Source organism: Crinia signifera, chromosome 5, assembly GCF_055691185.1.
Source record: "Crinia signifera chromosome 5, ASM5569118v1, whole genome shotgun sequence".
NCBI lineage: Eukaryota > Metazoa > Chordata > Amphibia > Anura > Myobatrachidae > Crinia > Crinia signifera.
Genome location: NC_139221.1, coordinates 61,100,396 through 61,113,508, shown reverse-complemented (window position 1 = coordinate 61,113,508; position 13,113 = coordinate 61,100,396). Strand labels below are relative to the sequence as shown.

The 13,113-nt window shown below is 44.5% G+C and overlaps 1 protein-coding gene across 1 annotated transcript in view; it reads right to left on the bottom strand.

The window, feature by feature from the left end:
* Positions 1-13,113, bottom strand: part of JPH1 (junctophilin 1) — a 101,996-nt gene that overhangs the window by 18,070 nt on the left and 70,813 nt on the right. The window contains exon 3 of the mRNA XM_083187310.1: positions 9,818-9,936. Coding sequence (XP_083043436.1) covers positions 9,818-9,936 — 119 coding nt within the window. The remainder of the gene's footprint in view (positions 1-9,817; positions 9,937-13,113) is intronic.

The window sequence follows — 13,113 nt, the reverse complement described above, 5'->3', positions numbered from 1 at the left end:
ACCCATGGTTGACTATACAATTAAAAATCGGGTCTTTGCAATGAAAAATCGCATCGCATGCCTTAAGTAGTGGCATGCAATGAAAAAATCGGGTGCCCAGATAATACATAAGTACCGAATTTACTTCTTAAATGGGTACCCACGGATGAACAATTCTCCCACTGGAGCAACTTTGCACACAATGACTTATTTTTAATACATCCTTTTTTTACCTCTTTTGATATACCCCCCACTTTTTTCTACTTTTTTTAGAGAATTCTCTAATGTGGTTGTATGTACCGCTTTGAATGTAATAAATGTTTATTTTATATAGCCTATTGTAGGTAATTATTTTTCAGTACAAACCCAAGCGCTGTATTCCTTTGCTTTTTCTACTTCTTAAATAGAATCCGATTGGTTGGCCATAGCAACATCCCAAGCAATTTACAGATGGAGTGCCCCTGGTCCGGGGATCGCCAGCATGTCTGCGCTGGCAATCGCCGGTGCAGAGGCACTCCATCTGAATAAGACGCACGTGCGCCTCACACGCACGCGTGTCCCAGTTTCCGGACGGTGCCGCTGCGGGTCCCTGCACATCTCCACTTCAGGGAGACGGGCAGAGAGCCAGCCGCTGGAACTAGGCCGGCTCCATCTGTATCACACGATTGTATGCACATCGAATGTGAATAAAAGCACTTCAGATGCGATTTATTGCACAGGGAGTTTCAAGGGAAATTGCAGCACGACATTGCATACAATCGCACATATGTATGGGCACCATTAATTGTGCCTTGAGGACTGAAGTTGGGAATAGCTGTGGTTAGGCATGTCCACTATTGAGCCCAAATTCATTTTTGTTTGGGTAAACTCTGGACTATCCTATTCCCTCATGGTATTTACTGACGTCTCCCTGGATCAAGTGTTCCAGTCCCTGTCTTATTCATGCTCCATAGGCACTGCCAGTTCTTACAGGGAGAGGTTCCACAATACTGCATAGGTTATTGCTGCGTCTACACAGCGATGCCCTGCCATCAACATTTATTCCAATGTATATATAAAATAAATATCCAGGCTTTGTTTAACCATTGCATACAGACATTGACCATTAATAAAACATTTCTGGAGACAAATGAAACTTTACACCTCCACTCTCTAGCTGCTTTATGCTCCGCTTTCTCCTGGCTGTGCAATACTGGGAATTGCTGACCTGTCTATGAAGCGAACCACTGGCAGTAAGAAGTGACTTAATAACCAGCAGATAAAAGTATCCTCCAGTCGAGCATATAGGCCCTAAGTACAGTATTTAAGATATTCTTTGTATCCCACATGGAATGGGTGGAGGCATCACTACACATAGAGATGCCAACTGAAGGAATTTTTTTTTTTTTGTGATGTGGGATAGTTTTATAAACACCTTCTCTAACACTATATAGCACTGATGAGAATAGCAAGTTCTCAGGGACCTTCTGAATCCTCTAGAGCAGGTATGTCCAAACTATGGTCCTCCAGCTGTTGTGCAACTACAAGTCCCACCATGCCTTGCCACAGTTTTGCTAACAGGGAATGCTAATACTATGGCAAGGCATGCTGGGATGTGTAGTTTCACAACAGCTCGAGGGCAACAGCTTGGACATGCCTGCTCTAGAGTGTGTTCGGTTATCGTATTCTGTGCAGACAGTGGATCCTGCTCTTGCATAGATCTAATAAAGAAACCTCGTTATGATCTACTGTATGAAGACGGGCTGCCTGGCTTCTTAATAAACTGTGGTCATATCTGTTCATGCAATGGTATTCTGGTATTCTGTTGAGTAATGTACCTGGGTTCCACTTTAATGCAGGCACACTGAGCCTTTTGTTTTGACTGTAGTAAAACTTTGTATAATATGTAACCACACATCTCTTTTATTTTTATTTTATGAATGATATAAAACTTTTTTAGAAAAAAAAAAAAAAATCGGTGTCATTGCTTCATACAAAGCGCATTGGTATGAGCTAGTTGCGTGAAGTCTTGCCACAGTGCAAATGACCCTCGGCGTAACGGCTATCCACTCACATTTCCCCAGAACAATGCCTTACAAAAAAGCAGCATTTTACCCGCCACTTAGCCGTACATGAATTCCTCCTTGTGACTTACAAGCTGTCACATTCTATTAACAGTTATTAATAAAATCTTCACACAATATCATATTCAATAGCCTTCTGTACTTTCCGAGCCCTCTCTGCAGCACCATAGCCTATTATGGTATGCAGCGCTTCTTTCGGTGACACCTAGTACACTGGAGGCTTGTATGCAGTGACAGAGGGGTTTATATCTTGGCCAGACTAAAGCAATTTTCTCCATTAGAGTATGGTTGTAAGGAATTACAAGGACTCTTTGTACAGTGAACATAGTCAGGTCAGCGATGGGAAGTCACTCATGCAGCTAATAAGCAACTAAGAAGCTGATAAACCACAAGCTATTCAGCGATATCGATTTCAGCTTATGATTGATAAGGCTGATCCTTTGCGGAAGCTTTGTAGCGGTACTCCGTTCAAGACAAAGATATGTTTGTTCTGGTCTCAGGCGCTGGCACTAGAAACTAAGAACCTGGATGATTTATTAGCTCATGGAATGAATGGCAATAACAAATAAATTAAAACTGTTGATTTTAATGTGCATTGATAATGTTCAGATTGCATCTGCTGTTAGGCAGTTTATACCATTTATTTTCTTTTATGATCCTGCTTGTTTCATAATTGTAAAAGCACTCAAACAGGTTACGGATCATTGGGTAGACAGCAAAATGGTCGACACCATTAGGTCGACATGGTCATTTGTTGTTTTTTTTTTAAAGAAAATTGTCCCGAATTTTGACACAGTCGACATGGACACTGAAATGTAGCACCGCATACGCTCGCCATGCTTCGGGCACAGTGCCTTGCTACACTTGCCATGCTTCGGGCGGGCACAGTGCCTTCACTAGGCTCGGGATACTATTTTATTCTGCCACCACACCCTAGTGGATGGTAGGGCATGAAATACCACCTGTCGACACATGTCGGCTCTAAGAAAAATGTGGAAAACCCCATGTCGACCTTTTGACTGGTGACTTTCCCCATGTCGACCGAATGACCCTGTCTGACCTAACCCATGTTGACCTACAGTCATGTTGACCTCCCTGCATGTCGACCATCTGCTTGTAGACCTAATGACCATATCCCCTCGATCAAAACGCTCTTTACTACCCAGAACAAAGATTTGTGACTATATGTTTATAGCCGGAATGTGGAACCTTTGGCCCTCTGGCTGTTGAAGAACTACACATCCCAGCATGCCCTGCTAAAGTTTTGCTATTTGGCCATGCTAAAACATTTGCATGGCATGCTGGGATGTTTAGTTCAACAACAGCTGGAGGGCCGAAGGTTTCTCATCCCTGGTCTATAGTACTGTAATTTGAAAAAAGTTTAAGAAAAATGGACAAATGTATGTGTCAAATACCTGACATACGGCTTAGGATAGGATTAGCTCATACAACATTTGTGAAGTTGTGAGACCAGCACAAGAGGACAATGGACCGGTCACCAGAGATTTTGGCCCATGACCATGTAAAGTAAACAATCAAACATGAGCCAAAAGAAGGTTCACAAAGACCGTCACTGTACTTCTCATGGATTTATGCCGATGTGGTCTCTGCAGCAGGGAGACGGGACAGGGTGAAATTACAAGTGAGGACACAACTGCTTGAAGTGAAATGTACAAATGAGGCCTGAACACCATGCAACCCAAACAGACTGGGGAAAGAATCACTTGCACGTCTCTAATTTCAGCAAAACGTTCAGGAAAGGAGCAGTAGCCAACTGCAAAGGTGCCCACACGCGGTGCGATGGTCGGATGAGTTTTGAACTTTTAGTTCAAAACGCATCGCATGCAGTGCACATCGCACGTGTTTCTTTTAGCTTGCAATGCACACCCCAAACATCGCAATTGAAAGAGTTTGTGCATGCAGTACTTTTTGTACTGGATTGCATTGCATTTAGTTCAAATCTCACGCAGTTTTAGCGTATCTTAGCGGGATCTAGTACAAAATGCACAGAGTACACATCTCACCTTGTGTAGGCACCTTAAAGGCCCCCATACATTAGGCCGACTTGTCCTTAGGACAAGTCGGACCCAATTCTCCTGTGAGCCGCCCGGCAGCTCCCCGGGAGGCTCACATACAATTTGTCACTTGATGTGCCAAATTTACATGTGATAAATCGCTTGCGATTTACCACATGTAACGGGGAGCTGCGGGTGGTGAGGAGCAGGGGGCAGGCGGGGCGCCGGTGATCCTGGGGCTGGGGCGCAGGGAGCCGTGTAAGAAGCCACTGCCGTCAGCGGGAGCAGTGGGGGCAGCGCAGAGTACCAGGGAGCCGGGCCGGGCAGGAGAAGACGCTGCCGGGCAGCGGCGGGTCTCGGGAGCAGCTGAACACTTACAAAAAAAAAAAAGCCCATACAAACGCGTAGGAAGCCATTGATTGGCTGAGACCTCTCTCAGCCAATTAGCGATTGGCTGAGAGAGGTCTCAGCCTATCAATGGCTTCCTATGCGTTTGTATGGGCTTTTTTTTTTAAAGTGTTCTGCTCCCGGCGCCACTCGCGCTGCCTGGCAGCGTCTTCTCCTGCCGGCTCACTGGTACTCTGCGCCGCTCCCCCTGCTCCCGCTGACGGCAGCTTCTTCTCCTCCTCTGCCGGGCTCCCTGCGCCGCTCCCCTGATCCCTCCGCCCAGCTCTGGTAGGTCCCCCCGCCAGCTGCAGTCCCCGCACGGCTCCGGGCAGCACATAAGATTTAGAAAATCTTATGTGCAGCCCGTCCGACCTGCCGACTCCAATCCGATGTGCACGGGGCCGCGCATCGGGTCGGAGGTCATGTCTCCATATGCCATTTGGGACGATTTTACGGCCCGATTCATCCGAATCGGGCAAAATCGTGCCCAAATCGCATAGTGTATGGGGGCCTTAACTCCATTTAGTTTAAAAAATGCAAACCAAATAATGTAAGCCTGCAAATAAAAAAAGTCAGATTTTAGGTTTTCAGTTGTATTTTAAACTAAAACAACTATTTGCTAAGTTTGCAATCAGCACGGACCGGGTATTTACACAGTCTGGGAAGAACAGCTGATCTTACCATGTAGAGCACCCTTAGGGGCCCATACACAGGCAGGTATGGGGGCAATTCCCAGATCTGGTTATGCATGGGTCAAAGGAACAGGGAAATTAAACATGTTGGAAATCTGCTGATTCTGGCCAAGATATGACCGGGATCGGCGAGTCTAAAGGTGCCCATACACGTTACAATATCGCATCTCATTGCATATCGGTTTTGCGATGAGATCAGATGAGATGAGATCTAGTACAAAAATTATGTGCAGCACATACTTTTTGTACTAGATCTCATCTTATCGCAAAACCGAGATTCGATGAGATGCGATAGTGTATACAATATTGTATACAATAATTGTAACGATTTGAAACATACTATTTTTTGCAGATTCCCCTAGAAATCACTGATCGGATCAGCAGAACAGGGAACTGGATGTAAGGAATAAACCAAGAAAATGTATAATTTATGTATAATAAAACCAGATAATCTTTTTGAAATTGCAATTGTGCAACTAGATTTCTGACAGCCCTCCTGGGTTCTCCCCGGCTTTCTAGGAGGAGTTGGGTGTAGTAGGGCATGCTTTGTCATGCATGGAGTAAGGGCACATATATATGATTGTTATTTTGGTAACAGTGCAAACATGATATTGTACTTGCAGAGCAAGATGGGAGAAACTGTCGTTGGCTCAGTTGTCACCATGTGCATATAAGTAGGTAGCATTTTGTACCTTCTAATAACTACATTTCTAGAACAAATTGGCACAAAAGAGGAAAAGGAGGCTACACATATATTGCATTTTTAAAGAAGTTTCCTCTTCTTTAAAAACAAATAAAAAATAACCAATATTTAAGTAGAATTAAAAAATCTAAACCTAATGAAAAAGTGGGGTTCTAAAGGGGTCGGAGGTCAGACATTAATAGAACTGCCACATGTGTGCAGCGCACCTCCTCAGATTCTCCCGCCTCCTTGTATGCAATTTGTTTAGGCAGCTTCTGATAGAAAACAGGCATCGGTGCATTGGTGTTATTCGTGGCGGGTAGGACTGAGTCATATAATGGGATATCCCCTTTCCCCCGACAGGACAGCAGACTAGTGCTGATAAGAAAATGACGCCATACAATTGCTACAGTCCCTCCATTTTACTCATTAAGAAGCTCTCATGGTGGTCCAATTATGCTCAGTATTGATTATTTCAGGCACCAAACATGGCAGCCACAAAGTACAACAAGAGTAAAGCGTATGTAGAGCGGCTACGGTTGGATTGGTAGTTATTAATAATTATGATTCTGCGGCAAAGTCAGTAGTACACCTGCCGGGGTAGCAGCATTTGTGTGAATTTGTAATGCACAGTATTTTAGAGTGACTGGCACAAGCCCGTAAAGGAAGCATAATTATTATGATACAATACTTTACTTCAGAACAGGGCCAGACTGGCCCATATGGGTATAGGGTAATCTCCAGGGGACCCCACACCCCACTCTAACATGGTTACTCTATTAGAGGGTCAGATATGTGGTCTTTAATGGTTGTCCAAGATGCTCTATGGGCTGATCTCACCCTTCGGTAACTGGCCACACCTCTTAAGCATGGGCCTCTACCACTACATTCTCCAAGTGGGCTCTTCATACACCAAGGCCAACCCTGCTTCACGCATATGCAGGCGGAGGGACCACAGAGCCACTTCCCAGATTCCCTCTCTGGTGTGATGATTGAGCGCTCAGATTCACAGGCACACACAGCAGAGTTGGTAGGAAAATCAGCTTCCACTGCCGTTGTGTAAAAGCTCCATACCACCCTTTAAACTGCTGGCGAGGCTGTGGGGGGGAAAGGGTTTTTTGGGCAACAGGAACCCCCCAACCCAATCTGCATTTGCCTAAGATATGTATGCCCACAATAGTGCTCACGTATATGTGAACGCAGTAAGATAATGGCGTATTAATGTGAGTAAAAGCTGGTTTGTAAATGCACGCAGACCAGGAAAGTAACCCACATACTTCTGTGTCAGGTGCAAATAAGGACAATAACTACAAAGGCTCCTGGCTATAGACACAAATTCTGACAGTGTTTGCCAACAGTCCCCAGGTACCGATTGTGTTCTCTATTTTGATCAGACACAAATATGCTTTTATAAGCATGTATAACCCAATTCATATCTTTGTGCATATGGTGCAGTGTTCTTGCATCACTAACAGTGTTACATTTCACCTGCTATACCCCATTCATGAGTCCCTTTCTATTGCTGCCAAAGCTTTCTATTTATAAAGGATCACAATGTACCCACATTGGCAAGCTTAATTAACAGTCTAATTTAACTTGAAAGTGACACAATAGTAACAATGGCCGTATTTATAAATGCACAACATGTAGTAAACAAATACTGCCATCAAAGAGCAGTCTGATCAGGTTTAGGCCGCAAGGAAGCCGGGGACCCTGCACAATGAGATCTGAATATATTGTTGTTTTGCGACATAAACATTGCAGGCTGCCGTGTATAAAAGTCACTAATAATATATCTATACAATAGTTACAGAAAGATGCCACGCAGACTTCCTGTCAAGAGTCCTAATTGAAGGATACGGCAGGGAACCGTTGTCAGAATTAAATGGCCGGGACCAAAGAACAACTTGCAGTGTATAAATTAGGTCACTCAATATACACTTACATGGCAGGTTTTTCATCTCTCCTTGTTTGAGCTCAGAAGACTTAATGACGTAATCTATGCTAAAGCACCGATCGATGCTTTGAAGACCAAGTTTAGGATCCAATGCTTAGGTCACATATAATCAGGGGCATAGCTTGATTATCTGTGGGCTCCATAGAAAAAGTGTATAGGTGCTCCCATGTATGTGGTGACCAAAGAGCGTGACATCACCAAAAGGTGATGTACACACTGTGCAATATGGTCGCTGAGCAAATTTGGCTTAATATCTCTCAGCAATATATTGCTCAGTGTATCAATTTCATCAGTGACCAGAGATTTTGGCTGAAAATTGCAAGCTATTCTATCTCAATCTATCTCTACCTCATTTTGGCTAGAAATCGCTGGTGCACAGTGCATCGTGCGAGCTCCTGTGACCAGCGACCATTAAGGGCTGGCTGCAGGAGCACGCTCCTATTGATTTATCTCCCACAACACAAAAAACACACTGGCGATATGGTCGCACAGCGATAATGGTTTAAATCGTCCTGTGTGTTCAGGGCTTGGTGCGTACACATGGTTCGAATATGTTTTTGATTTGATTTCTATTAGAGATGGACTATTCGACCTGCTCTGAAGTTTAGTCTACCCCTTTTCGATATCAACTATTTTCGATGTGATTTTCCATTTGATTTTACTATTAGATCAACACTGGCTTCAGCCAGGAGATGGACATTTGATTTACACTACACGGGAGTGCGCATTCGGATCAAACCCACTTTGAATGTAGACAAACCATTCGATGTTGCTTCTGTAAGCAAAATCGAATTGAAAAATAGTGCATAACTCACCGTGTGTATGCTCTATAAGTGATCAGCAATCCCCACCACCACCACCACAGGTCTGGTCCTACATGTGAGGTACCTGGTCCTACTCTTCTCATGAACCTCTCCTCCTTGTACTTTGACTTCCGTACTCCTAGCTTCCTGTCAGTGCCACCATCTCCTCTTCTACTTCTTGTCTTTGCTTTCCCTCTTCAGCCTCCTGGAACTTGTCTCTACGTCTCCTTTCCTTTGCTGGTCTATAAGAACTCTGTGCCCACTCCATTATTTATATATATATATATATATATATATATATATATATATATATATATATATATATATATATATATATATATATATATATATATATATATATATATATATATATATATATATACACACACATATATATATATATATATATATATATTCATAATTTTCATTTTAGCAAAGGGTGTCCCCTGCTCCCTTGCTTCACATGGAACTTCTTGTCTGTAATGTTCCACAAAAGTCTTCATTAATCTCTCTAATGTGCACTTCCAGGAGTAAAGATGAAGCTTTTTCATTGTGCTTCTGTGTTTGGAGCCAAGTCTATTGGAAATCGATTAATGCAGACAGCTACAACCTGCAAATCTATCAATTATATTCAAGTTTATTTTTCCCTGGCTGTTCCCATCAGGTTTTTTTTTGAGACCAAGGTGCCAATTTAGGGTTATCGCTGTACTCTCACTCACCCACCGGTGTTTTGCCAAATAGGTTTTGGCACTAGGCATGGCACCTGAGGCCTGTGCTTTGCCACCTAGTGCAGGTATAAGTCCAGGTACTGCCACACCATGAAACGAGAACATATAGTTACAGCTGTGTTTTTTCACATTAGAACGTTTTCTACCTTTGTTGGTAGTTCCCAGACAAAGTTAAGATTATTAAATAGACAACATATTCCCTTCTGTAAACTTGAACTTTCTACAAAAAAGAAATGGTTATAGCTACAAAACAGAAAGAGGCTATTTTATTCCTCATGCGAGCCCCTGTGTATTATACAGGTACTGTAGACTGTAACCGTACCTTTTATTCCATAGATCTGAAATCACCACAGACCACCGTGTCAATTCACGATAGGCAGGTGACATGGCAGCCCCCAGTACTCTACTCTAATCATATTTCTTATGTTGAGCAAATAAAAAAAAATTAAAAAAGGTAGGACACAAAAGTAACTAGGTACAATCTCTTTATCACAACAATCTGGATACTAACCTGGCTGGTGGAAGCTTGGGGACAGCTCTCTCGCTACAGCCCTTGCAATATCAGACTCCTGACGTGCAGCCTGGCTAGCCTGGTCAGCCGCATCCCCTTTCGCACGAGAGTGTGCTGTTCTATACAAAAGGAAAGACAACATTAGCGTGCACATCAACATACTGCCAGAAACAAGACGTTACCGTTATCACTGGTTGCAGTGAAGGCACGGTAGTGTAAAGGGTTACAGTAATACTCCATTATTTGTGTTTCCTTATTACACAGCAGCTTGTCAGGTGCCACAGGAGAGTGATAAACTGTTTACTCAGAAAGAAAACAAAGGACAGATGTCACCGGTGTGATACAAGAACAAACATCGCCAGCTCAGAGCTCACACACCGATGTACATGTAAGGTCCTAAATCTGACATTTGTCACTAGGATAAGAAAAACATGTCATGTCCCAACTCCTGCCACAGCACTGAAGGATTGATGCATCAGCAAGACACTAAATACTGCATTAAGAGAAATACATGGGAACTGAAAAAAACAAAACAAAAACACTCTCTCTTGGATAGAATATATATATGGGATATAATATATATATATATGGGCTATATACATGGGCTATAAGGCATGATAGGGGTATGTGGGCGACACAGCCTCAGCGAATCCCCAGTGGTGGAAGTTACTGTTCAGGAGAGCAGGAAGCTGGGTAGTAATAGTGGTGTGTGGGCATACGGGGGACTAAAGAGGAGGGTGGGGGACACTGTGCAGCTTCTGCGAGTGGGTGAGGGTCCAGCGTGGCAGTACAGGAGTACAGGACGGTGCCCCTGAGTCAGTGTCTCCTCCTACTGGGAGGGAGTTAGGGTGCATGAGAGCAGGAGGCTGGGTGGTAAAGCATGATAGGGGAATGTGGGCAACACAGGGTGAGCGGGTCCCCACTGGCGGAAGTTACGGGGCAGGAGAACAGGAGACAGGGCAGTGATAGAGGTGTGTGGGCATGAGGGGTAGTAAAGGTTTTTGGCTGTTGCTGAGTAGGGATAGGCATTAGTGCAGACACCATCGATGGTTGGCATTGATGGCGATTTTGCACTCTGCCATCGATAGTAGTAACATATTACTTGGATAACCATCGATTGTTGTAGCTATCGATGGTCATCCATTATATCTGACTGAATAGGCCGTGGTGGCGGGACTTCCGGGTGTGGGGTGCGGAGCTATGCTCCGTGTCCCGGCACCTTAAAAAAAATTGAAACTTGATCGGTTCTCCTTTGCCATTGATGTAGGGAAACCATCTGGTCAACCCACATCGATGGCAAAAGTATTCAACATCGGCCATAAACCATCGATTATTTTAAATCATTGATGGTCGATGGGCATCCCTAGAACTGGAGGAGAATGGGGGACAGTATGCAGCTCCCGGCAGTGGGGGAGCGTCTCCTCCCACTGGGAGGGAGTGAGCGTGCATGAGAGCAGGAGGCTGTATAATATTGGTATGTGGGCAAGACATTGATAAAAGTTGTGGCGCTGGCGCAGAGGACCGTGAGGACATTTCTGGCAGTGGGGGAACCTGCAGCGCGGCAGCCAGGGCTGGATTTCCTACCTAGGGACGGCACCTGCTTGTGGCGGTACAGGATCCCCCTTTGTCACGGGGGTTCGTGAAATGCGGGAGCGGGGTCGCGGGGGTCTGCCGGGGGGTGGTATTGCCGAAAGTGGGTCAGGGGGGTCTGCAAATTGCGGGAGGGGGTGTTTGTGTGGGGATCCGCGATTAGCGGGAGAGGGCGGGGGTCCGCAAATCGTGGGAGGGGGCGCGCGGGAGGGGGGGGGGGGGGAGAACTTGAATCGCTGGAAGGGGGGTCCGCAAATTGCGGGAGGGGGGTTGTCAGGGTCAGTGAATTGCGTGAGGGGGGGTTGTGGAGGTCCGTGAATCGCGGGAGGGGCGCGGGGGGTGGTTTGTGTATGCCGCTGGGCGGAAGCGTTAGCTACACAGGGGAAGAGTGAAAGATCTGGCTAAATATATAAAAGAGATATATCCCCACCAGCTTTCTCCTCAGGGTAGCAGTGGGGCTCTGAAATGTTGGTCTAGCACCACACGTTACCGCTCCCGAATAAACGAAAGTGTCTGCTTTAAATAGTAGACCACCTTATAGGGTACGAGTCTCAACTACTCCCAAAAATTCCTCTATTTTAAAAATAAATTTGTTTAATTAATAAATTACAATTACATAGTTGTTTAACTATTGTGTTTTTTTTCTCTGTGTTTCTATTTTGGGTACTAATTGAGGGGCAGATTTATTAAGCTCAGTGAAGTGTTAACATGTCTGGTTTTCACCACCGGCCAATCAGCTCCGACCTGTCATTTTTCAAACCAAGCCTGTAACTTCACAGGTAGGAGCCGATTGGCCGGTGATAAAAACCAGCGGTTACTACCTAACTAAAAGTGGTTGAAGTAAGGACAACAATGGGTGAATTGGCGAGAGTCATGGCCCAGCGAAGTGCATGGGGAGCAAAGGCTAGTGTATCTGGCCACATGCCGCCGGAGAGATAGTGTAGCACATACGGTGGATGAAGATAATATACTGGCTATTATAGAATGGTGTCAGAACACACAATGCATCACAACTTGCCACAGACCATTCGGGTATGGGTTATAGGGTTGACACTATAAAGGGCAACATACATTAAGTCGACCACTAAAGATCGACACATGAAAGATTGACATGGCTAAGGTCAACAGTGTCAGAAGGTCGAAACAAGCGAAAATGGGAAGGTCAACAGTCAAAAGGTCAACATGAGGTTTTTTTACTTTTTTGTCTCGAATTTCAAGGTATCGACATGGACACTATCAGTGTACAGCTTCCCCTTGCATGGATTGGCTCTCTGCGCTCAGCACACTATTATTTTCTCCCTTCGCTCCTTAGTGGACAGTAGGGTATGAAATACTGCCTGTCGGCACCAGTCGGCGAAAGAAGAAGACGACTCTAGCCAGGTCGACCTGTTTCAAGTGTTGACCTTTAACGGCCGGCGGAATGTATGTCGAACTTCATAGTGTCGGCCTAGCGTCCATATCCCGACCATTCAAAATGCCCAATGCAAACAGAAATGGTGCTCTGTTCATGTTATATGTATTATACACACACACACACATACATTATTATACACACATACAGTACACACACCATTATTATACACACATACAGTGCACACACACCATTATTATACACACACACACACACCATTATTACACACACACACCATTATTATACACATACACACACCATTATTATACACACATTTTCTGTCTCTATATAGATT